Below are 23,079 nucleotides of genomic sequence, written 5' to 3' on the forward strand. Positions count from 1 at the left end.
CCAAAGAGGAGTGGTGAGTGTGAGGAGCCAGCGCCGGAAAAAGAGGACGAGGGCAAGCTGCTGCTGGTGTCGGGGGAAGACGGGGCCCAGTTGGGGTGTCCCATCTCCCAGGTTTCGGCACCAATGAAAGGAAGGGAGCGACACACAGCAGCAATTCACTGGAGAATTCCGCTTTATTAGGGAAAGGTGCTGGGTTATATAGGAAGGGGCATGGGGTAATTGTGGTGTTACTTCTACGGGGCTGGTGGCTATTGGCTAGGTGCTGGAATTAGGGGGGCAAGGGGTGATTGGAGTTCAGATGGCGCCGGCAGGAACCAAGGACCCGGAAGAGAAGCAGGAGTTTCGCCATCTTATGGGTGGGGGCCCTTCACCATTTACTGTATTAATAAAGCTTCCTTTTCAAAAAAATTTTAGGGAAAAAAGGATATCATTTTAAATAAAAACATAAACCAAATTACAGTACAGTTGGTAAGCAGAGCTATAACAAACCCCAAAAAAGTGGGGAGACTAGAGCTTGAGAAGCACTTGTGGAGTTAAGGAGTCCTGGTTTGGATTCAGAGTGGCATGGGGTGGATTCTGTTTCTCCCACTGGATAGCTCTGAGATTCTGCACCAGTAATTTCACTTGTTTGAGGGGATAATCCCATCCTACAGAGTATCCATGTGGATTAAGAGATACATAAACCAAAAGCTAAACACAGCATCTGAGTCATAAAAGCAGCCCACTCAGTGGATGCCATTGGTTGACTACTGCCTGGCCTACCCCCAGACTACATTCTGGCTGTCTCAATAAATACTCAAAAGTCCGCGCATGTAAGCATCAGTCCCAGTCCATGTTATCAGAACAGCATGGACAAGTTCTGGATGAGTCCCACACCACCCAGGCCTGGATTCTTTGCCTGCTGGTTGCCAGGCTTACATCATCTCTTCTGCTCCCATTTGCTCACACTTCCCAGTATCCAATCAATGGGCTCTCCCAGCTCTTGACCTTCCCTCCTGAGCACAAGCTGCCTGACTTTCCCTGTCACTGCGTTCATCAATGCCACACAACTGACTATGTGCCTGCTGTGAGATGGCACAGAATGTGGAAGCCACCATCAGAGCATTTATACTCCTAATGCTCAGAAATGAGTGACACTAAACAGGAAGCCACAGAAATGTAGGACAATTTCAGATAGTTTGTGCCCCTCTCTTCTAGAAAAGGACCCTTGCTTACAATATGGGAGCCGAAACAAGGCCTTGCTTCAGCTCTGCTGTGACTGTGCACCTTGGATGACTGAAACTTCTGTCACTTTGTGCACCTCTGTAACTGAGAAATGCTAAAGGTAAATATATGAGGAAATTCAGTGTAGATAAGGACTAGTTTTTAGCGAGTTTGTTACGTAGATTCCTCTGGTGTTTATAATGCCCTAAGTTGTCTCCAGTGATTAACTTTTTCCTGAAGTGAGAGGAGGGGAGACACCCTTACAAATTTATGTCCCACTTTTATGCAAATAGGCAAAGGGCAGAGAGCTTTTCCTGTATCTGCTTTTTATCAATTGCTTTCAGTTCAAAATAATCCTTATGCCAAGATGGCATATTTCGGGGTGCCATATTCTGCTATCTTCAATAATTAGGTCATTTTAAATAAATAAAGTCTTATTCTGTGGTAAGAATTATGGTCATATCCTTCCCTAAAGTCTCTAGTAATTGAACATGCATTTTATGCAGAGTTAATATTGAACATCATTTCCTCTAGTGAACTCCTATCCACTTTTCAGAACCCACCTAAGGAGTCATCTCCTTAGAGAAGCCTTCCCAGATATTCCGCTAAAGAAGGTAAGTATTCCCTGCTTTGCCCTACCCTTATACTTTACATAGAGCATTTTCACTGGAAACAAACCAAAAGAAAAAGGTAACTGTGATGTGATCGATGTGTTAATTAACTTCACTGTGGTAATCATTTCAAAATTATATATGTGCATCAAATCATCACATTGTACACTTTGAATATATTAGTTTTATTTGCCAATTATACATCAATAAAACTGGAAAAAATCAAACAATATAACCATTAGCAGCTAAGAAAAAAATGCCTTGCATAGATTTCTATTGTTATGCAAATAAGACTTAAAAACTATGAAGTATTTCAAACACAAAAATGGCAGAGAAATAACTTAAGAGACATCTACATATCCATCACTTTGAGTTAAAAAATGAAAATATTGTGCAAAATTTGCACCAGGTCTCTTTTAAACTAACTAAATAAATAAATAAATAAAATGTCACATATACAGCTAACACCAAACCCTCTTTCCCTCCCTCTTCTAGAATAAAGAATTAAGAAAAGAATAGACGGGGTGGGAACCAAACTCCAAAGGGTAATCAGCAATCCTTAGTGCTAGCTCCTTTTCCATCTTTTACTACTTCTCAGAATATTAGTGCTCTCTGGTGGAGGAAGTCCCATTACAGAAGGAAGAGGACTAGACAGCTGTGGGTGAATCGATGATGCAAGAATAATTACAGAGAAAGGAACTGAGCATAGGGACAATTTCTAATGTCACTCTTGTCCTGAAAACTGCATATTAGGCTTATGTAGAACCATACACTGGTAAATGTCTCAACTGCTTTCTTGAGCAGGCTCCGATGCTTGTCATGACCTCAACCAAGGTGCTATCAATAATGGAGACCAATCACATGTGGGGAGGTCAGAGGTCAGGAAGGGAAAGTGTAACAGCAACATTGTAGGTTGTGTTGTGTTGGTTAGGCTAACATCAACCTCCAGGAAATGACTTCAGGGTCAGGAAAAAGTGTGTTGTCCCTGAGTAGCCTCACAATAAATTGAAATAAAATGAACGAAGGACCGAATGAACTAACTGTTGTGTACTCTGCTGCCAAAGAGAGGTACATAATTCACTGTCTCTCCTTTCCCTGTGTGCTCAGGAACTTAGAGTTAAATATAACTATCAGTCCACATAGAATTCTTCAATCAACAAATTTGGATATCCTTTCCCCATACTTTTCCCTTTTTTATCCTTGGTTTCTACTTTTGTCTTGTTTATGTTTATTGGTGTTACTGTCTCTGCAACTTTATTATAAAATGCTTCCAATCTTCTTCGGAAGTTGACAGTGACATAGTTTGAATCAGTAACCTTTTCAGAATGTTCAGCTGTCCTGGTGTCTTCACTGACATTTTTAAACCAGAGGTTTGTTTTTTATCCAATGAATCAGAAAACAGCTTATTTGTTTAAAGACATTCTTTTCAAGAGCTGGCTTACACAATTTCTGATTGAGTCCCATGCAAGATGCACCAGTGATGTTAGAATTGTGTGTGGGTGTCGAGAATGAGCCCTGGCTTTACAGTCTGACCTGGGTTTAAGGCATACAACATTTCTGAACTCAGCTTTCTCCCCTTGACAATGGAGGTAATATATGCAGACCTTCAGGGATGCTGTAGCATTAAAGATAAATATACTTTGAAGTTACATTAAAGATAATGACCATATGACCCAGCAACTCCACTTCTGGGCATATATCCAAAAGATTTGAATGCAAGGACTCAAATAGATACTTTGTACACCAATGTTCCTAGCAGCATTATTATTCAGAAGAGCCAAAAAAAAAAAAAATGGAAATCATCAAGTATCCATGCACAGATGAATAAATAAAAGGCCATATATACATTCATTGGGATATTATTCAGACTTATTTCCTTCTGATATAGTCTACAACATGCTTAAAAATATGCTAAGAGAAATTAGCCAGACACAAAAGGACAAATACTGTGTTTCCGTTTCTATGCCTGTACCTAGAATAGGCAAATTAATAGATACAGAAAATTAAATAGAGCTTACCAGGGACTGGATCAGGAAGGAAGAATGGGGAGTTACTGTTTACAAAGTTTCAGTTTGGGATGATGAAAAAGTTCTGGAGATGGATGGTGGTGATGGTTGCAGAGCAACGTGGATGTCCTTAATGCCACTGAATTGTACAACTAAAAATTGATAAAGCAAATTTTGCAAGGCATATTCACCACAATTTTTTAAAAATGGAAAAACTAAATATTGAAAAATATGATAGGTTGTTAATAAATTATAATTGCTATTATTACACATTTGTGTAATATATACATTATTTAATAGGCTAGCTGTGCAGCTTAAAACTACTGAACCTAGCTGGAGTTTTCCTTTGCCCACCCACAACACACCTTCCCCAATAAGGCCTCTGTGAATCTGTGCCAGGACCCTGGATTGAAAGTTGCCAGGTTTACACCTAAGATGGTATAAAATCATAATAAGCAATATGTTAATACCTCAGGAATAATGCAGTGAGATAATCATTGGCAATGAGGCAGCCATTTCAAATAGAAGCCAAAGGACCCTGGAGGCTGCTCCAATTTTGACGCCTTTTAATGGCCCAGCTCTGCTAACCCAGGGAACAGGGCTGGGCTGTGCTGTCCAAGGACACGGAGCTTTGAGGGTAGTCCCAATACCTCCATTCTATTTGGGGGTAAAAAAAGATTTACAAAGACACCCGGGAGGTGGGGGTGGGCCAGCAACCCTTAAACCTCCTGGATTTTAGCCACAAAAGGTTCCCGGAGATGTAAAATCTCTGAATATGAGCATTTCCTCCTGGTGGATGGCTGGTCTTGGAAAATGGGGGTGCAAAGTGACTCGGAAGATTTACTCACAGAAGAGTCTCATTCCTGGGGAAACCAGAACAAATGGTTTTCACAGCAGTTCATTGAAAAGGCAGTTAAACACACCGGGAACTGGGGAGGAAGCCAATTTCGGCAGAAGAACTGGGTGACTGACTCATCGGGAGAGCTCTCGGGCTCAGTGTTGTTGTGTGCAGGTTGGCATCACCGAGTTGTAACAATATCATCACCACCATCAGCTGTAGATTCAGTCTTCCATTGCTTTAATTTTATCTTGCACAGTGCATTCTTCTTTGTGAAGAATTGTGTGTGCATTTTGTGGCTCATAAAGACTCCTCATTCCTGCTTCTGTTCCACTAGATGTCAGCTTTTCGGTCTTTTTGTTCCAAATTGCATTTTTGTTAGTGAAGACTTAAAAAAAAAAGAAAGACAGAAAGAAAGAAATGCCGTGGAATTCGGTGACAGTTTCACAACAACTATACTAAAAACCATTGAGTTGGGTGCTTTAAAGGAGTGAATTGTGGGGCATGTGAATTAAATCTCAATATGTTAAAAACAAACAAACCACATGAAATGATAAAGTCTGGCCAAAGTGCAGAACTAGTCAGCTTAGCACAGGGTTTGTTGCCAATTCAGACAAAAAGAAAGTTTGCTGGGTGAGGAAATGAAGCAGCAAGCAGTGTATTCTCTGTCTCTGATAGTTACCTGGGTTAACAGGCTACTTACTTCTGGTTCAAAATTTCTAGGAATAATTCGGACTTGGCTCTACAAAGTAAGTACAGAAACCCAACTGAGGACTCAGCAATTTTACTTTGAGTAGTATTGAACACTGCAATTGATTCCCCAAGATCCATTTTTTGCTGGAAGATTTGTCTCTGGCTAGTGCTTCTCAAGCTTGGGCTCAATCAGAGGCCCTACAGTGGGGTGTATTTCAAATGTATCAATGCCTAGGTCCTAACCAATGCCTGTTAAATCAGAGTGTTAGAGGTGGGTTAGGTGTAAAAGTTCTCAGGGTGATTTTAATGTTCAACCACTAGCGTAAATCACTGGTTTAAGAGATCCCCTTTGCACAGGGATATACCACTTCACATCCATTAGGATGGCTATTACTAAAAACAAACAAAACAGGAAATAAGTGCTGGAGAGGATGTGGAGAATTCGGAATGCTGTGCAAAATGGGAAAGAATGTTGCTAATGAGAATGTATAATGGTACAGCCAATGAGGAAAACAATATGATGTCATGTATATTTAACCACTATAAGGGGAGAGAGATCTCCTTTTCAAGAGTGGGAATGTGACCCAATTCAGGCCAATGACATGGGGGGAGATAGCTCCTGGTGGGCTTCTGAGAAAAGTTTCCTGATCCTAGAAGACAGCTGCAGGATGAGATGCACTCCCTTGCTTCTCCAGACCTAGCATCTAGGACTCTAGCCATCTGGGAACCAGCCTGAGGATGAAGTCAACATGCAGGGCAGCAGACAGATGGAAAGATGTAAGTCCTTGAGGTCATTAAGCTCCTGATGCAATGGACTCAAGTCATTCTTATCTGAGGGCTTATAGTTGTTAGAAACAGGACAATAGGTCCAAATGGAGTCATTTATGCTAAGCCCCACATAACCAAACCAAGACTTAGTTACAGTTTCAGATCCCCCAGAAATGCGATCTGAAACCAGTCAGTCAGGACTCACCTGGCCAACACTAGTGATATACCCTGCCCGATAGACCCCTGCCATCCCCTGAGGGCATAACCCTTGCCACACCAACCCACCTGTTGCTAGTGTAACTGTTTTGTTCTTGCCCCCTTCTGCCCATGAAAGTCCATCATTTGGTTTAACTCCCCAGAGCTCCTTTCTATCTGCTCCATTGGATGCTGCCTGATTCATGAATTGTTGAATAGCGCCAATTAGGTCTTGAAAATTTATTCACTGGAATTTTGTTTTTTAACATGGCTTTGTAAGATAATACATTTATTCTGGTTAAATCCAGTTAAATTTCTGTAACTTGCTTCTGACAGTATACAGACACTTGTACAAGTATTGTGGGTATAACAAAATTTTGGAAATAACCTAAAAGCCTAAAAGGGAAATGGGTGAATAAAGAAGAGGTATAAACATTGATGGAGTCACTCTATCACAGTTAGGACACAAACACATGGTGTGAAAAGCAGATTTTATGTATTATATATCAATTTAAAACACTATGGTGATTTTCATTGATTTATGTGTTGTATATGTGACTGTTTTTAAATAGATTAGATGGATCATATTTCATACATGATAGCCTTTTGGGGAGGGTAGAATTTGACTGGGATGGGAGTAAAAGAGGAAACATAAGTATTAGAATTGTTTTATTTCTGATCTTAAAACACAAAACAAGGTGATCAGATGTTAACAATTGACAATCTGGGGATTCTACATAGGTATGTGTTTGTGATTCTTGATACTGTTCTATATTTACAAATTCTCAAAGTGAATGAAAAGAAGATCCTTTCCCAAGAGCTACCCATAACCCAAACAAATTTAATTAAGAAAGGCAGAAAAAACCTTCAATAAAGACATAGGAAACGAGGCTAAAGTCTGTTTAATTACAAGTGGGCTTTATTTGTTCAGTTAGGTATTCATCAGTCCCAGGCCTCCACTCCCTCCCTGCTCCTCAGTGGCACCTGACTGCCAGCAAGTTCTTTCTTGTGCTTATTAGCCTCTTCTTTAAGGGACCGCACCCTGTTAGGCAGGAAAACAGATATGAGTGGGATGGAAAAAGAATAAGTCCAGGAAAAAGCCCACTAAAAATGACCCAAAGTGAATCAGTTAAAGCTCAAAAAGCCAGGAGCACCTTGGCCTGGAATGTTTGAATATTCCCCAGAGAAAGGAGGGTACCTCAGCATAGCCCATGGCTTTATTGTGTTAAACATGCAGGCCCAGCTTATTTTTTTAACTTTACCTACATGCTTTTTTTTTTCTCCTTTGGCACTAATCAAGTAGTTTGCAATCTGGGCAATTAATAATGGCAAGCAAGCCCAGCAAAAACAACATAGTCACAGGCAGGAAGGATTCCTTCTTAAAAATAAGATTGCATTTTAATACCCAGGAAGTTAAGAAGTAAGATTCTTAACTTACTTTCTAGCAAACAGACAACAACTCAGCCCACCTTGGCAGCCAGCCAGGCAGTCTTGTTTGATATGTTCCCAGACCAAGAAGGCTGGGCACCCAGGGAGAAATCACAGCAGGAAGTTGCTTGTGTTAAGTTAGTTCTAAGTATTATTCAAAGACCACCTAACAGGTCTGCAACCCCAGACCCTAGTCACATTCCTGAAGAATCCTTAAAAGGGGAACCCCCAACCTCTCAGGGTGCTCCTCTCCATGAGGTCGCCTGCACTTTCTAAGTGCATAAACTTTTCACTTTAAACTCTCTCTTTTCAACCTTTCAGGGTGCTGCTCTCTCTCTGAGGTTGCCTGCACTTTTTCTGTAAGTAACTTTAAATAAAACTTTTCCTCTGCTTCACTACTGTGTCTCTGCCTTTCAATTCTTTTTAGCGGTGGGGACAAGAGCCAAGGAAATACACAACGCTCCCCCAACAACCCCACCCCATCTTCAAGGAATACGAAGGTCACCCTGACCAGAGAGATTTGTGGCTTACCAAAGGTTCTAGGTCCAGCAAAGAACTGTGACAACCAGACCCATAAGAACAAGGTGTCAAAGCAGGCAATAATGAAATGTGGGGAGGTCTGCTTGCAAACGCTGCCCGGCTCACCCCTCGGTAAGGAAGCACACGGGGTGACTGGGTCCTAACCCCTGTGCTCCAGGTGAGCTGGAGCTTACCCTCCACCACCACCAGATGCAGCAGAGCACAAGCCCCTTAGCTGCCCTTTGGCCACCTGAGGAGGAGAACCTTTGCACTCCGTGAGTCACCACATCACGGCTGAGGGGGACACTGAGTGGACCTCCCTTCTCTCATGACTGTTATCTCTGCCCCGTTTGCCTGCCCCCTCCTCTAATTCACCGCAGCCCCACACCACAGTCAGCCCCCATCCTCCCACAGGCCTGCATGAACTCAATCTCCTGCACACGATTGCCCTCATGGCGCCTCCTGCCCAGTGCTGCGCTACCCTCCACAGTGGTTCTCTGGGAAGATCCTCTCACTCGTATCTGTATCTGTCTAGGCCTGAGGTGGGGGGGTGCCCCCTGAAGTGCTGACCTTGCATGTAATCTTCCCCCCACCCAACCTCTGGGGGTCACACCTTATCGCAACCAGGAACTGCTCTTGCCCCCAGATCTTGGCTACAAGCACAGTGCTGTGCTGTCCCTGCTCCCATGCCAACCTCACCCACTCTGGATCCTCTGCCTCATCAGGGCCTGTAGTCAGCCCCCTGCTCCTCCTGCTCCCTGTGCCATTTAACCAGGTTGGGTTTACTCTCTATCCACTTATTTTAGGTTCACAACTCAAGACTGACTGTTGCTGGGCAGACACAACTGTGCTGAACGGCCTTGCTTCAAATTCCTAACCACAATTTCCCAGACTTCAGAACTGCCCGGCACAGCTCTCACATGTTGTTTCCTCCCCCTCTCCAAAATGACTACTTAGAGGGGCCCTCCTTGGTACACATCTCCCCCTAACACACTCCAAGGAGCACTTATATTCAGTGAAGGAAATGGAAGCTACCAGGGTCCAAACTCCTTCTCCATCATCCACATGGCAAATAAAATCACTTCCTTCTGCCTGAAACTCTAGTTATTTCCCTAGTACTTTAACAAAAACATTTTAAAACACCATGAATGATCTTCCTTTCTGACTGTCCCTTAATGTCATTTTAACCCACTTTCCTTTTTAAAACTCTAGCCACACCTGGCTCTTCTCTGGTTATGAAAATAGTACTCTCGTGTATGCCTTCGGTCCTTTGCTCCTGTACCTGTAACGTCCTCAACCCCAGCCGCGGTCCCTGCTCCCAAATCTAGAACTGCCGCCATGGCTTCAGTTTGCTATTGTCTCAGAAAGGCTGCCGCTGACTACCTAAATAGCTCCTCCGGTTATGAGTTACACTGCTCCCTGATGCTGTTTACAGATAACTTCTGTGATAACATCTAAATCTTCACCACAGCATATAGCTCCAAAAGAGGAGATTGTGACAGCACTTGAAACAGCGCCTGACACTGCAGACCCAGTACATTCCAAATCTCACTTGCAATCCCAGATGTGTTCTCAGGTGTGCTTGACATGTGGAAGGCAGAGGGTGTGCTCTGGCCAGCTGCACCCAGGGAGCTCTGCCTCAAGCCTCCCTAGAAAGGGTTCTTGCCACCAGTTCTCCCAGTCTGTCCTGCCCGAAAGCCTAATGCCCCAGTGGTGGAGCTGCTGTTGGGGGCAGCCACGGTCTTCTCAAAGACCCCACAGACAGTGGGGCCTGATGACACCCCGGAAATGAAGGGCGATGAGCTGGAGTTACCAAACATGGAGCTATGAGTCCCGCAGCTGGTGGTCTGGGTCACAGCTCCAAAGCTGGAGGTGATGCCTGCAAAAAAGGAGGAAACATGGATCATTGTCTAACCTCATAAACAAAAGTAAATTCAAAATGTATCAAGGAACTGAATGTACGCGATGAAACCATAAAATTCTTAGAAAAAAATAGGCAAAAATCTCTTGGACATAAACAAGAGTGACTTCTTCATAAACAAATCTCCCCAGGAAAGGGAAAGAAAAGCAGAAATGAACCAATGGAACAATATCAAGCTTAAAAGCTTCTGTACAGTGAAAGACACCATCAAAAGAACAAAAGGGCATCCTACAGTATGAGAGAATATATTCATAAAAGACAGATCCGATAAAGGGTTGACATCCAAAATATATAAAGAGATAGTACACCTCACAAAACAAAAAGCAAATATTCCAATAAAAAAATGGGCATGGGAGCTGAACACGCAGTTCTCCACAGAAGAAATTCAGATGGCCATTAGACACATGAAAAGATGCGCCATATCGCTTGTCATCAGAGAAATGCAAATTAAAACCACAATGAGATAGCACCTCACACCAGTAAGGATCGCCACCATCCAAAAGACAACCACAACAAATGTTGACGAGGTTGTGGAGAAAGGGGAACCCTCCTCCACTGTTAGTGGGAATGTAAATTCATTCAACCAATGTGGAAAGCAATGTGGAGGTTCCTCAAAAAGATCAAAAGAAATATCATTTGACCCAGGAATACCACTCCAAGGAATTTACCCTAAGAATACAGCAGCCCAGTTTGAAAAAAACAGATGCACCCCTATGTTTATCACAGCACGGTTTACAAAAGCCATGAAATGGAAACAACATAATGTCCATGAGTAGAAGAATGGATAGAAAAGATGTGATACATATGCACAATGGAATATAATACAACCATAAGAAGAACACAAATCCTACCATTTGCAACAACATGGTTGGAGCTAGACGGTATTATGCTCAGTGAAATAAGGGTGGTGGAGAAAAGACTAGTACCAAATGCTTTCACTCATCTCTGGAGTATAAGAGCAAAGGAAAAAATGAAGGAACAAAACAGCAGCAGAATCACAAAACCCAACAATGGAGTAACAGTTACCAAAGAGAAAGGGACTGAGGAGGATGGGTGGGAAGGGAGGGATAAGGGCAGGGAAAAATAAAGGGGGCATTATGATTAGCATGTACAATGTGGTGGGGCACGGGTAGAGCTAGGAGACACAGAGAAGACAAGTAGTGATTCTACAGCATGTTACTATGCTGATGGACAGCGACTCTAATGGGGTTTGTGTGGGGTACTTGGAAAAGAGGGGAGCCAAATACACATAATGTTCCTAAGGTAATTGTAGATAGATAGCACATATAAAAAAAATTTTTTAATGCAATGAATAATCTTCCTTACTGCCTGTCTCTTAATGTCATTCTATCCCACTTTCCTTTATAACCTCTAGCCACACCTGGCTCTTCTCTGCTCATGAAAACATAACCTCATCTCTGCCTTCGGGCCTTGGCTACTGTACCTGCAATGTCCTCAACCCCAGCTGCTGTGCCTGCACCCAAACCTAGAACCACCGCCATGGCTTCAGTTTGCTATTGTCTTAGAAAGGCTGCCACTGACTACCTAAATAGCTCCTCCGGTTATGAGTTACACTGCTCCCTGATGCTGTTTACAGATAACTTCTGTGATAACATCTAAATCTTCACCACAGCATACAGCTCCGAAAGCGGAGACTGTGTCAGCACTTAAGACAGCGCCTGGCACTGCAGACTGAGCCCATTCCAAACCTCACCTGCAAACCCAGGCGTGTTCTGATGCATGCTGGACACATGGAAAGCAGAGGGTGTGCTCTGGCCAGCTGCGCCCAGGGAGTTTGGATTCAAGGCTCCCCAGAAAGGGTTCTTGAGACCAGTTCTCCCACTCCGTCCTGACCCAAAGCCAAATGCCCCAGTGGTGGAGCTGCTGTGGGGGGCAGCCACGCTTGTCCCAAAGCCCCAACTGCCAATGGGGCCTGCTGACACCCTGGACGTGAAGGGCGCTGAGATGGTGCTGCCAAACCCTGATGTACTGGTCCCGCAGCTGGTGGTCTGGGTCACAGCTCCAAAGCCAGAGGTGATGGCTGCAAAAAAGGAGGAAACATGATCACTGTCTAACCCCATACACAAAAGTATGTTCAAAATTGATTGAACCCCTGAATGTAAGCCATGAAACCTAAAACTCTTAGAGAAAGACAGGCAAAAATCTCTTGGACATAAACATGAGCGACTTCTTCATGAACATATCTCTCCAGGGATAGGAAAGAAAAGCAAAAATGAACAAATGGGACTATATCAAGCTTAAAAGCTTCTGTACAGTAAAGGGCACCGTCAACAGAACAAAAGGGCATCCTACAGTATAGGAGAATATATTCATAGGTGACAGATCCGATTAAGGGTTGACATCCAAAATATATAAAGAGCTCACACACCTCAACAAACAAAAAGCACATATTCCAATAAAAAAATGGGAAGGGGAGCTGAACAGGCAGTTTTTGAAAGAAGAAATTCAGATGTCCAATAGACACATGAACAGATGCACCACATCGCTTGTCATCAGAGAAATGCAAATTAAAACAACAATGAGATCACCTCACACCAGTAAGGGTCGCCACCATCCAAAAGACAAACCGCTACAAATGTTAGCAAGGTTGTGGAGAGAGGGGAACCCTCCTACACTGTTGGAGGGAATGTAAATTCGTTCAACCATTGTAGAAAGCAATATGGAGGTTCCTCAAAAAGCTCAAAATAGAAATACCATTTGACCCAGGAATACCGCTCCTAGGAATTTACCCTAAGAATACAGCAGCCCATTTTGAAAAAGACAGGTGTACCCCTATGTTTATCACAGCACTATTTACAACAGACAAGAAATGGAAAGAACTTACGTGTCCATCAGTAGATGAATGTATGCACAATGGAAGATAATACAGCCATAAGAAGAACACAAATCCTACCATTTGCAACAACATGGTTGGAGCTAGAGGGTATTATTCTCAGTGAAATAAGCGAGGCGGAGAAAAGACTAGTACCAAATGCTTTCACTCATCTCTGGAGTATAAGTGCAAAGGAAAAATGAAGGAACAAAACAGCAGCAGAATCATAGAACCCAGGAATGGACTAACAGTTACCAAAGAGAAAGGGACTGAGGAGGATGGGTGGGAAGGGAGGGATAAGGGCAGGGAAAAAGAAAGGGGGCATTATGATTAGCATGTATAATGTGGTGGGGCACAGGGAGGGCTACGCTACACAGAGAAGACAAGTAGTGATTCTACAGCATGTTACTATGCTGATGGACAGCGACTCTAATGGGGTTTGTGTGGGGTACTTGGAAAAGAGGGGAGCCAAATAAACATAATGTTCTTAAGGTAATTGTAGGTAGATACCACATAAAAAGGAACATTTCACAATGCAGTGAATGATTTTCCTTTCTGCCTGTTTCTTAATGTCATTCCATCCCACTTTCCTTTATAACCTCTAGCCACACCTGGCTCTTCTCTGCTCATGAAAACATAACCTCATCTCTGCCTTCGGGCCTTTGCTCCTGTGCCTGCAACGTCCTCAACCCCAGCTGCTGTCCCTGCTCCCAAATCTAGAACTGCCGCCATGGCTTCATTTTGCTATTGTCTTAGAAAGGCTGCCACTGACTACCTAAATAGCTCCTCCGGTTATGAGTTACACTGCTCCCTGATGCTGTTTACAGATAACTTCTGTGATAACATCTAAATCTTCACCACAGCATACAGCTCCGAAAGCGGAGACTGTGTCAGCACTTAAGACAGCGCCTGGCACTGCAGACTGAGCCCATTCCAAACCTCACCTGCAAACCCAGGCATGTTCTGATGCATGCTGGACACATGGAAAGCAGAGGCTGTGCTCTGGCCAGCTGCACCCAGGGAGTTTGGATCCAAGGCTCCCCAGAAAGGGTTCTTGAGACCAGTTCTCCCACTCCGTCCTGACCCAAAGCCAAATGCCCCAGTGGTGGAGCTGCTGTGGGGGGCAGCCACACTTGTCCCAAAGCCCCCACTGCCAATGGGGCCTGCTGACACCCTGGACGTGAAGGGCGCTGAGATGGTGCTGCCAAACCCTGATGTACTGGTCCCGCAGCTGGTGGTCTGGGTCACAGCTCCAAAGCTGGAGGTGATGGCTGCAAAAAAGGAGGAAACATGGATCATTGTCTAACCCCATAAACAAAAGTATATTCAAAATTGATTGAACCCCTGAATGTAAGCCATGAAACCATAAAACTCTTAGAGAAAGACAGGCAAAAATATCTTAGACATAAACACGAGCAACTTCTTCATGAACATATCTCTGCAGGGAAAGTAAAGAAAAGGAAAAATAAGGAAATGGGAGCAGCCCAGTTTGAAAAAGACCGATGCACCCCTGTGTTTATTGCAGCACTATTTACAACAGCTAAGAAATTGAAGCAACCTAAGTGTCCATAAGTAGATGAATGGTTAAAGAAGATGTGGTACATATACACAGTGGAATATTATTCAGCCATAAGGAGAAATATATCCTACCATTTGCAACAACAAGGATGGGTTAGTGGGTATTATGCTCAGTGAAATAAGCCAGGCAGAGAAGAAAAAAATACCAAATGATTTTACTCATATGTGGAGTACAAGAACAAAGAAAAACTGAAGGAACAAAACAGCACTGGAATCACAGAACCCAAGAATGGACTAACAGTTACCAAAGGGAAAGGGACTGGGGAAGATGGGAGGGAAGGGAGGTGTAAGGGTGGGTAAAAAGAAAGGGGAAAAAAAAAGATTAGCACCTATAATGTAGGGGGGGCTATGTGGAGGTTTGTGCAACACAGAGAAGACAAGTAGTGATTCTACAACATCTTACTATGCTGATGGAAAGTGAGTGTAATGGGGTGTGTGGCGTGGACTTTGTGAAAGGGGGACCCTAGTGAACATAATGTTCTTCATGTAAGTGTAAATTAATCATAACAAAAAATTTAAAATACAAAAAAGGAACATACAGTTTTTCATTTTGTTAAATAAAATAGAAATTGTTAATATCTAAAAAAAAAAGATGGGCACAGTAGTTGAACAGTTCTCCAAAGAAGAAATTCAGATGGCCAAGAGACACAAGAAAAGATGATCCACATTGCTAGTCATCAGAGAAATACAAATTAAAGCCACAATGAGAAATCCCTTCACACCAGTAAGGATCGCCACCATGCAAAAGACAGACAACAACCAGTGTTGGCGAGGTTGTGGAGAAAGCGGAACCCTCCTACACTGTTGGTGGGAATGTAAATTAGTTCAACCGTTGTGGAAAACAGTATGGGTCAAAATACCATTTGACCCAGGAATCTCACTTCTAGGAATTTACCCTAAGGGATGGAGCAGCCCAATTTGAAAAAGACAGATGCACCCCTATGTTTATCTCAGCACTATTCACAATAGCCAAGAAATGGAAACAACCTAAATGTCCATCAGTAGATGAATGGATAAAGAAGATGTGGTACATATACACAATGGAATATTATTCAGCCAAAAGAAGAAAACAAATCCTACCATTTGTGACAACAGGGATGGAGCTGGAGGGTATTATGCTCAGTGAAATAAGCCAGACAGAGAAAGACAAGCACCAAATGATTTCACTCATCCCTGAAGTATAAGAACAAAGAAAAATTGAAGGAACAAAACAGCAGCAGAATCACAGAACCCAAGAATGGACTACCTATTGAAACGGACTAAAGGGAAAGGGACTGAGCATGATGGGTGAGAAGGGAGGGATAAGGGCAGGAAAAAGAAAGGGGGCATTACAAATTGCATATATAATGTGGGTGGGGGGCAAAGGGAGGGCTGCACAACACAGAGAAGACAAGGGGTGATTCTACAGCATCTTACTACACTGATGGACAGTGACTATAATAGGGTTTGTGGGGGGACTTGTTGAAGGGGGAAGCCTAGTAAACATAATGTTCTTCATGTAATTGTAGATTAATACCAAAAAATAAAAAACATTTTAAAAGGCCATGAATGATCTTCCTTACTGCCTGTCTCTTAACGTCATTTTATCCCACTTTCCTTTTTAAACCTCTAGCCACACCTGGTTCTTCTCTGCTCATGAAAACATAAGCTCATTTCTGACTTCGGGCCTTTGCTCCTGTGCCTGGAACACCCTCACCCCCAGCCGCTGTCCCTGCTCCCAACTCTGGAACTACAACCATGGCCTCAGTTTCCTATAGTCTCAGAAAGGCTCCCACTGCCTACCTAAATAGCTTCTCCAGTCATGAGTTACACTGCTACCTGACACTGTTTACAGATAACATCTGTCTCTTTACCACAGCATACAGCTCCAACAGTGTAGACTATGTTGGCACTTAAAACAGCACCTGGCTCTGCAGACCGAGCCCATTCCAAATCTCACCTGCAACCACAGATGTGTTCTGAGGTGTGCTGGCCACGTAGACGGCAAACAGTGTGCTCTGGCCAGATGCACCAAGGGAGTTCTGACTCAGGCATCCCCAGAAATGGGCCGTGCCACCAGTTCTCCCACTCTGTCCTACCACAAAGTCGAATGCCTCAGTGGTGTAGCTGCTGTGGGGGGCTGACACACTCATCCCAAAGTCCTCGCTGCCAGCCGGGGCTGCTGACACCCGGATGTGAAGTGTGATGAGGTTGTGCTGCTACCGCTGCTGGTGGTCTGGGTCGTAGCTCCAAAGTCCGAGGTGGTGGCTGCAAAAGAGGAGGAAATGAGGATCATTGTCTAACCCTATACACAAAAGTATATTTGAAATGGATCAAAGACCTGAATGTAAGCCATGAAACCATAAAACTCTCAGAAAAAACATAAGCAAAAATCTCTTGGACATAAACATGAGTGACTTCTTCATGAACATATCTCCCCGGGCAAGGGAAACAAAAGCAAACATGAACAAATAGGACTATATCAAGCTGAAAAGCTTCTGTACAGGGAAGGACACCATCAATGGAACAAAAAGGCGTCCTACAGTATGGGAGAATATATTCATAAATGACAGATCTAATAAAGGGTTGGCATCAACAATGTATAAAGAGCTCACACACCTCAACAAACAAAAAGCAAATAATCCAATTAAAAAATGGGCAGAGGAGCTGAACAGACAGTTCTCCAAAGAAGAAATTCAGATGGCCAACAGACACATGAAAAGATGCCCCACATCGCTAGTCATCAGAGAAATGCAAATTAAAACCACAATGAGATATCACATCACACCAGTAAGGATGGCCACCATCGAAAGGACAAACAACAACAAATGCTGGTGAGGATTCAGAGAAAGGGGAACCCTCCTCCCCTGCTGGTGGGAATGTAATTTAGTTCAATCACTGTGGAAAGCAGTATGGAGGTTCCTCAAAAAATTCAAAATAGAAATACCATTTGACCCAGGAATACCACCTCTAGGAATTTACCCTAAGAATGCAGCAGCCCAATTTTAAAAAGACAGATGCACCCCTATGTTTATCGCAGCACTATTTACAATAGCCAAGAAATGGAAGGAACCTAAGTGTCCATCAGTAGATGAATGGATAAAGAAGGTGCAGTACATATACACAATGGAATATTACTCAGCCATAAGAAGAAAACAAATCCTACCATTTGCAACAACATGGATGGAGCTAGAGGGTATTATGCTCAGTGAAATAAGCCAGGTGGAGAAAGACAAATACCAAATGATTTCATTCATCTCTGGAGTATAAGAACAAAGGAAAAACAGAAGGAACAAAACAGCAGCAGAATCACAGAATCCAAGAAAGGACAACAGTTACCCAATAGAAAGGGACTGGGGAAGATAGGTGGAAAGGGAGGGAGAAAGGGGTGGAAGAAGAAAGAGGGCCTTATGATTAACATGTATAATGTTGGGGGGGCATGGGGAGGGGTGTGCAACACAGAGAAGACAAGTAGTGATTTTGCAGCATCTTACTATGCTGATGAACAGTGACTAATGGGGTATATGGGGGCGACTTGTTGAAGGGGGGAGTCTAGTAAACATAATGTTCCTCAAGTAATTGTAGATTAATGATACCACAAAATAAAAAAATTGGAGGAAACAGCTGTGGTGCTGCCAAAGGCTGGCTGGGTGCTGGAGATGGTGCCAAAAAGAGAGGCTGCGGGTTTCAACCCATGAAAACCTGACCACACAGTGCTGCCAAAGGCTGGCTGGGGTGGGGCCAGGGCTGCTGAGTTTTCAAAAGGTAAGGAGCTGCCAAAGCTGGGGGCCAGTGCTGGCTAGCAGTCCCCATCTGCTGTCTGTCAGTGGCCCCGAACGTGTGCTGTGGGGTGACTCTGGGATAGGATGGGACGGGGGGCCTGGTGCCAGAACTAAAGGGAATGTTGAAGGCTTGGGTGGTAGTGCTGCTAAATGTCAGTGCAGGCTGGCTCTGGGTGATGGGGGCGGAGGTCGTGAGGGTGCCACTGAAGCCACCGAAACTGGCGGTGCTGCTGCCAGCAGCTGTCTGGATGGCGCCGGGCCGGGACTGGCTGAAGGTAATGGCTGTTGTTGGAGCAGGTGTGGCCAGAGCCTGGCCAAACTGGAGTATGGAGCCCATGGCTGGGCAGAGCTGGCAGCAGAGGCAAGGGGGGACCCAAAGAGGACAGACTGGGCAGTGGAAGCAGTGGGGCTGGTCATGCTGCTCACAGTGCTGGTCACACTGCTCACACCAAAGCCAAAGACAGGCTTCTGGGCGGAGTCTGCGGCTGTGCCGGTGGTGGTCCCCCAAGCCGCTGCTGAGGGGACACTGACACTGGCCGGGCCAGGGAACAGAGGGTTATTCATGCTAGTGCCTGAAGTAGTCTGACTGAAGGAGGAGGGAGTTGACAAGGGCAAAGATGTAGGTAGCTCTGTGCTGCTAAAAACAGGACTGAAAGTGAGGGGCTGTCTGCTGGTAGTCGGGGTGTGGGCAGAGCTGGAAGATGCCTCTGTTGTGACTTGGGAACGACTGGATGGCACAGGACCCTCCTTCCCACTTTTAGGTGGAGCCACAAAGATGGGCTTGAACAAGGGATGTGCTGAAGACACAGCAGGAGCTGCGGAGGCAGAAAGGTTAGCAGGTGGGCTGCTCAGCATTCCAAAGAGAACACTGGGCTTCAGGGTGGGGCCTGGGGCAGGCGGGGCCTGAGGTTTGGCAGATGTCTCAGCCTGAGAGGCTGGAGGTGACTTGGTGGCATCACTGGCTGGTATTGCTGGAGAGGCAGGGGTCAGCCCCAAGAAAGGGGCTGTGTATCTGGAGTCTGGGGAGGGGCCGGGGAGCGGCCCTGGCTGTGAAGAGCCAAGAGGGCCCAGAAGGCCAGGTGTCTGCAGGGGCGAATGGGCCATAGGCATGGCTGTTAGGCAGGGAAATACATATGAGTGGGGTGGAAAGAGTACAGGGTCAGCAAAGACCCCCAAAAAGGATTCGGTTAACCAGTTAAATCTAGAAATCCAGAAAAGATTCAGAGTTAGTGAGTAAATCAGTTAAAGCTCAAAAGGTCAAGAGAAACTTGGCCTTGAAGGTTTGAATATTCCCCAGATAAAAGTATCTGAGCACAGCCCATGTCTTCATTGTGTCCATTAGATCATTGTATGATTTACTCTAGCCTGCTAAAAGGCCCACCTATAAACAGCAAAGTAAAGACAGGGAGATCCCACCTTAAAGCCAAAATTGTATTTTAAAAAAAAACTAGGAAGTTTCAGAAGATAGATTCTTAACATACTCTTTAGCAAACAAATAACTCTGCCCACCATGGAGGAAAGGCAGACAGTCTTGATAAGCTAATTTTGCAGAATTACATAGAGAACTGATGAGTACTTAATGTCTCATCAAAGATACTTGAGACCACCTAACAAGTCCACACCCTAGCCCTCTGTCACATTCCTGAAAAATCCTTAGAAGAGGGAGCCCCCAACCTTTCACTGTGCTCCTATGTGAGGTCACCCGCACTTTCTAAGTGCGTAACCTTTTAACTTTAAACTCCCTCTTTTCAACCTTTCAGGGTGCTGCACTCCTCTCTCTGAGGTCACCTGCACTTCCTAAGTGCATAACTTCAACTCTTCCCAACCTTTCAGGGCACTCCTCTCTCTGAAGTCACCCACACTTCGTAAGTGTGTGACCTTTTAATCTTAAACTCTTTCTCTCCAACCTTTCAGGGCACTCCTCCCTCTCTGAGGTCACCTGCACTTCTTTCTGGCTAAGTAACTTTAAATAAAACTTTTACTCTGCTTCACTACTGTGTCTCTGCCCTTCAATTCTTTGTCACGGCGGGGACAAGAACAGAGTAAAATACACAATGCCTCCCACCCAACATTGCCACTGCAGCAGATTCTAGGAAGAAGAACAGAAAATGTCAACTATGGTATCTCAAACGTGATGGTATTTGGTGCTCTAGAAGCCTTGCTGGGCCAGGGATTCAGGAGTCAACAAATATGACTCTGGGAACTGTCTCTGGAGTGTGAAATTAACTCATATTCCTTACCAGTCTTATCCTCGAAGATCCTCTTCAGCCACTGTGACTGAGCTTCCTTCTCCTGGTAATACTCTTCGACCGTGATCGAGCGGCCAATCCAGGGAGCTGGAGGCTACCAAGAGAAAAAGGAGAAGCCAAGTCAGTCAGAAGGAAGTGAAAGAAACTTGTACTGACCCTTCCATTCCTGAGACGCAGGGGAGCCAGACTGGGGTGGGCAGGGGTGGGTGGGCAGACCATACCAAGATCAGCAGGATCCCTCGCCTGGAAGGCACCAGGGGAAACTTGCATCTGCGTGGCTGGGAGCTGCTGGGTGTCACTGGAGAATCCCAAGAGTTCTGCTCCCTACATGTGGTTGTATCTGCAAATAAAGTATCAGACTTACTTTCTTCCTGCTCTCTTCCAGAAATGGAGAGGTTTGTCTATCCAGCCTAGTTTTTAATACTAAACTTTCACTATGTGTCTCTGAGATTCTATCTTCTATGGTTTGGGTGCTTGGATGGTGTTGGCAAGATTATTTCTAACAGTCAAGATGACGTGAAGTGGTCATTGCTCCAAATGCGTGCACATGGTTGCTTACTGGACAGAAATTGCCTGGTCTGCTCAGATTCCCCCACCTAGGCTTACCTTACCCCAAACCCCCCAGGTGGCCTGGGTTATGCTATACGAGTCTGGGCAACCTTTCTCCCTTACCAGACCATAAACCCCGAAGGACAGGAACATCTCTCTCTGTAACTACCAAGCCCCACACAAATCAAGGCTCAGTACGTGTTTCCAGTGGGTTGTGGTCCATGCACCCTCCATACACTACCACCAACACATGCCACACGTTCATCAACTTACCCTGTTCTCCCTGGGACTCCTTGTCTACCGGTGGAGTGGAAGAGCCAGATCCCTGAGGACCGTCCTCTTCTCTGTAGGAGGAAGAGGCACAATTAAGTTTAGAAAAGCACTGGATAACTTCTTACACTCTCCTAACTACCAACTGACCAAAGTCTAGAACAACCATGACTAAGATCTCAGTGTGTCAAGACAACAAAAAGAAGCAAAGAAAATTCCTAAAGAAATGAAGGGAGGCAGTTCACAGAAGCCATAGAGACACCTTTGTCTTAAAACAAGCAGAAAACAATCTTCAGAACCTTACATACAACCTGCCAAGTTTCTGAAAGTCCTAGTCACACCTCTATCTCTAAGAAAGCAGCATTCTAGTCGGGCACCTAGGGGGTCAGCTGGGGTCTAGAATGTGAAGCCTGCTGCCCACCCCCATCAGTTGCTCTTTTCACTCTGTCCTGTGCAAGCCCTTCCCCTTACGCCCCAGCCCCTCACGCTGCAGCATGAGGGGAAGCAGAGGCCGATGTGGTCACACTGTGTGACGACTGCAAGAGACGACAGCGATTCAGGGTGGCACTGTCTCTGCCCTTTAGATGTGAACCGTTTTGATTCTCCAAATCAGAGTCTCAGAAAGCCTAAGAGCCAAGTAAATTCCCCTCCTTTCCCACGCTCTCATTAATCCACACAGCAAATCACCAATTACCTCATTTTCTTTTCTGGACTCTCTGGTGTCTGTGAGCAGGATGAGGCTGGGCTGGAGAAGGGTGAGGCACTGGGACGCCGCCTCTTCCAGAGCTAAAAGCCAAACACAAGTCATGTGACTGACCCTTGGGAATAACATAGGATCTGACCTTCAACATAATTCTGTGGCTTTAATCCATCACTGTATATAAAGTCTCCTTTTCAAGTGACTAAAAAAACATTTCTTTGTGAAGTGGGGCTTCTGAAAAGTGAGTCAATTGCCAGTATTTGAAAGGGATGTCATTGGCCAAAGTTGGCAAAGTTGCATCAGAAAGAGCAGCTACACTATACTGAGGATCATGAAATGTTTATAAAATATCATCAGTTCATAAAGATAACACAGCAAGAATCATACTGGTCACCTTTAGAGTTAACTATGGCATCAGTGCCTGCTTATTATCCTGCCACTCCTATAGATAGGGTTTGTTCTTCTATCTAGAATTACACAGACCTTCAGTTAACAAATGCAGAGGGAAGGACAGAATTAGAACATCACCATTTGCCATTGTCACAATGGACATAGACAAAGGCAAAAAATGGCCACTAAAATCAGCAGGTGAAAAGCTCATAGGAACAATAAAGTGAAGGATCAGACTGACACCTGAGCCCAGTGGGAGGCAACCACACAGCACGCGCTCCCGATGTGATGCGATCAGAAGTGCACAGCAGCACCTCTGCCTAAATCACTGAACTTGAAACTTTTCAAGCCTCAGGAGCCAATTGCCCATTTACAGGGAAAATAGGGATAGAGTACTTGTCAAAATGGCACCATGACGAAAACAAAATCCAGAATGTAGTAAATTCTATAGAACATAATGACTCAGACTTTTCAAAAGTAAGAAAAAGCGTAGTAGTAGTACCATTGATTGAGTCTAAGAGAGGTCTGACGTCCCCGCTATGGGGGAGGGCGCGCGCGGCCGCCGCC

At 44.5% G+C, this 23,079-nt stretch overlaps 1 protein-coding gene across 1 annotated transcript; it reads right to left on the minus strand.

Annotated features, from left to right (window-relative positions):
• Nucleotides 1–12,017: 12,017 nt before the first annotated feature.
• On the minus strand, nucleotides 12,018–22,645 carry LOC118924455 (putative nuclear envelope pore membrane protein POM 121B; the record flags this gene model as incomplete). The annotated part of the gene is made up of 7 exons (XM_057486857.1): nucleotides 22,117–22,645; nucleotides 21,426–21,496; nucleotides 20,825–20,943; nucleotides 20,595–20,697; nucleotides 16,762–16,840; nucleotides 13,960–14,189; nucleotides 12,018–12,223 (listed from the first exon to the last, which is right to left on the minus strand). Coding segments are annotated over exons 1-7 (813 nt in total), but the record flags the coding sequence as incomplete, so codon positions are not given.
• Between the last annotated feature and the right edge of the window lie 434 nt (nucleotides 22,646–23,079).

Source organism: Manis pentadactyla, chromosome 10 (assembly GCF_030020395.1).
Source record: "Manis pentadactyla isolate mManPen7 chromosome 10, mManPen7.hap1, whole genome shotgun sequence".
In the NCBI taxonomy this organism is placed as follows: Eukaryota; Metazoa; Chordata; class Mammalia; order Pholidota; family Manidae; genus Manis; species Manis pentadactyla.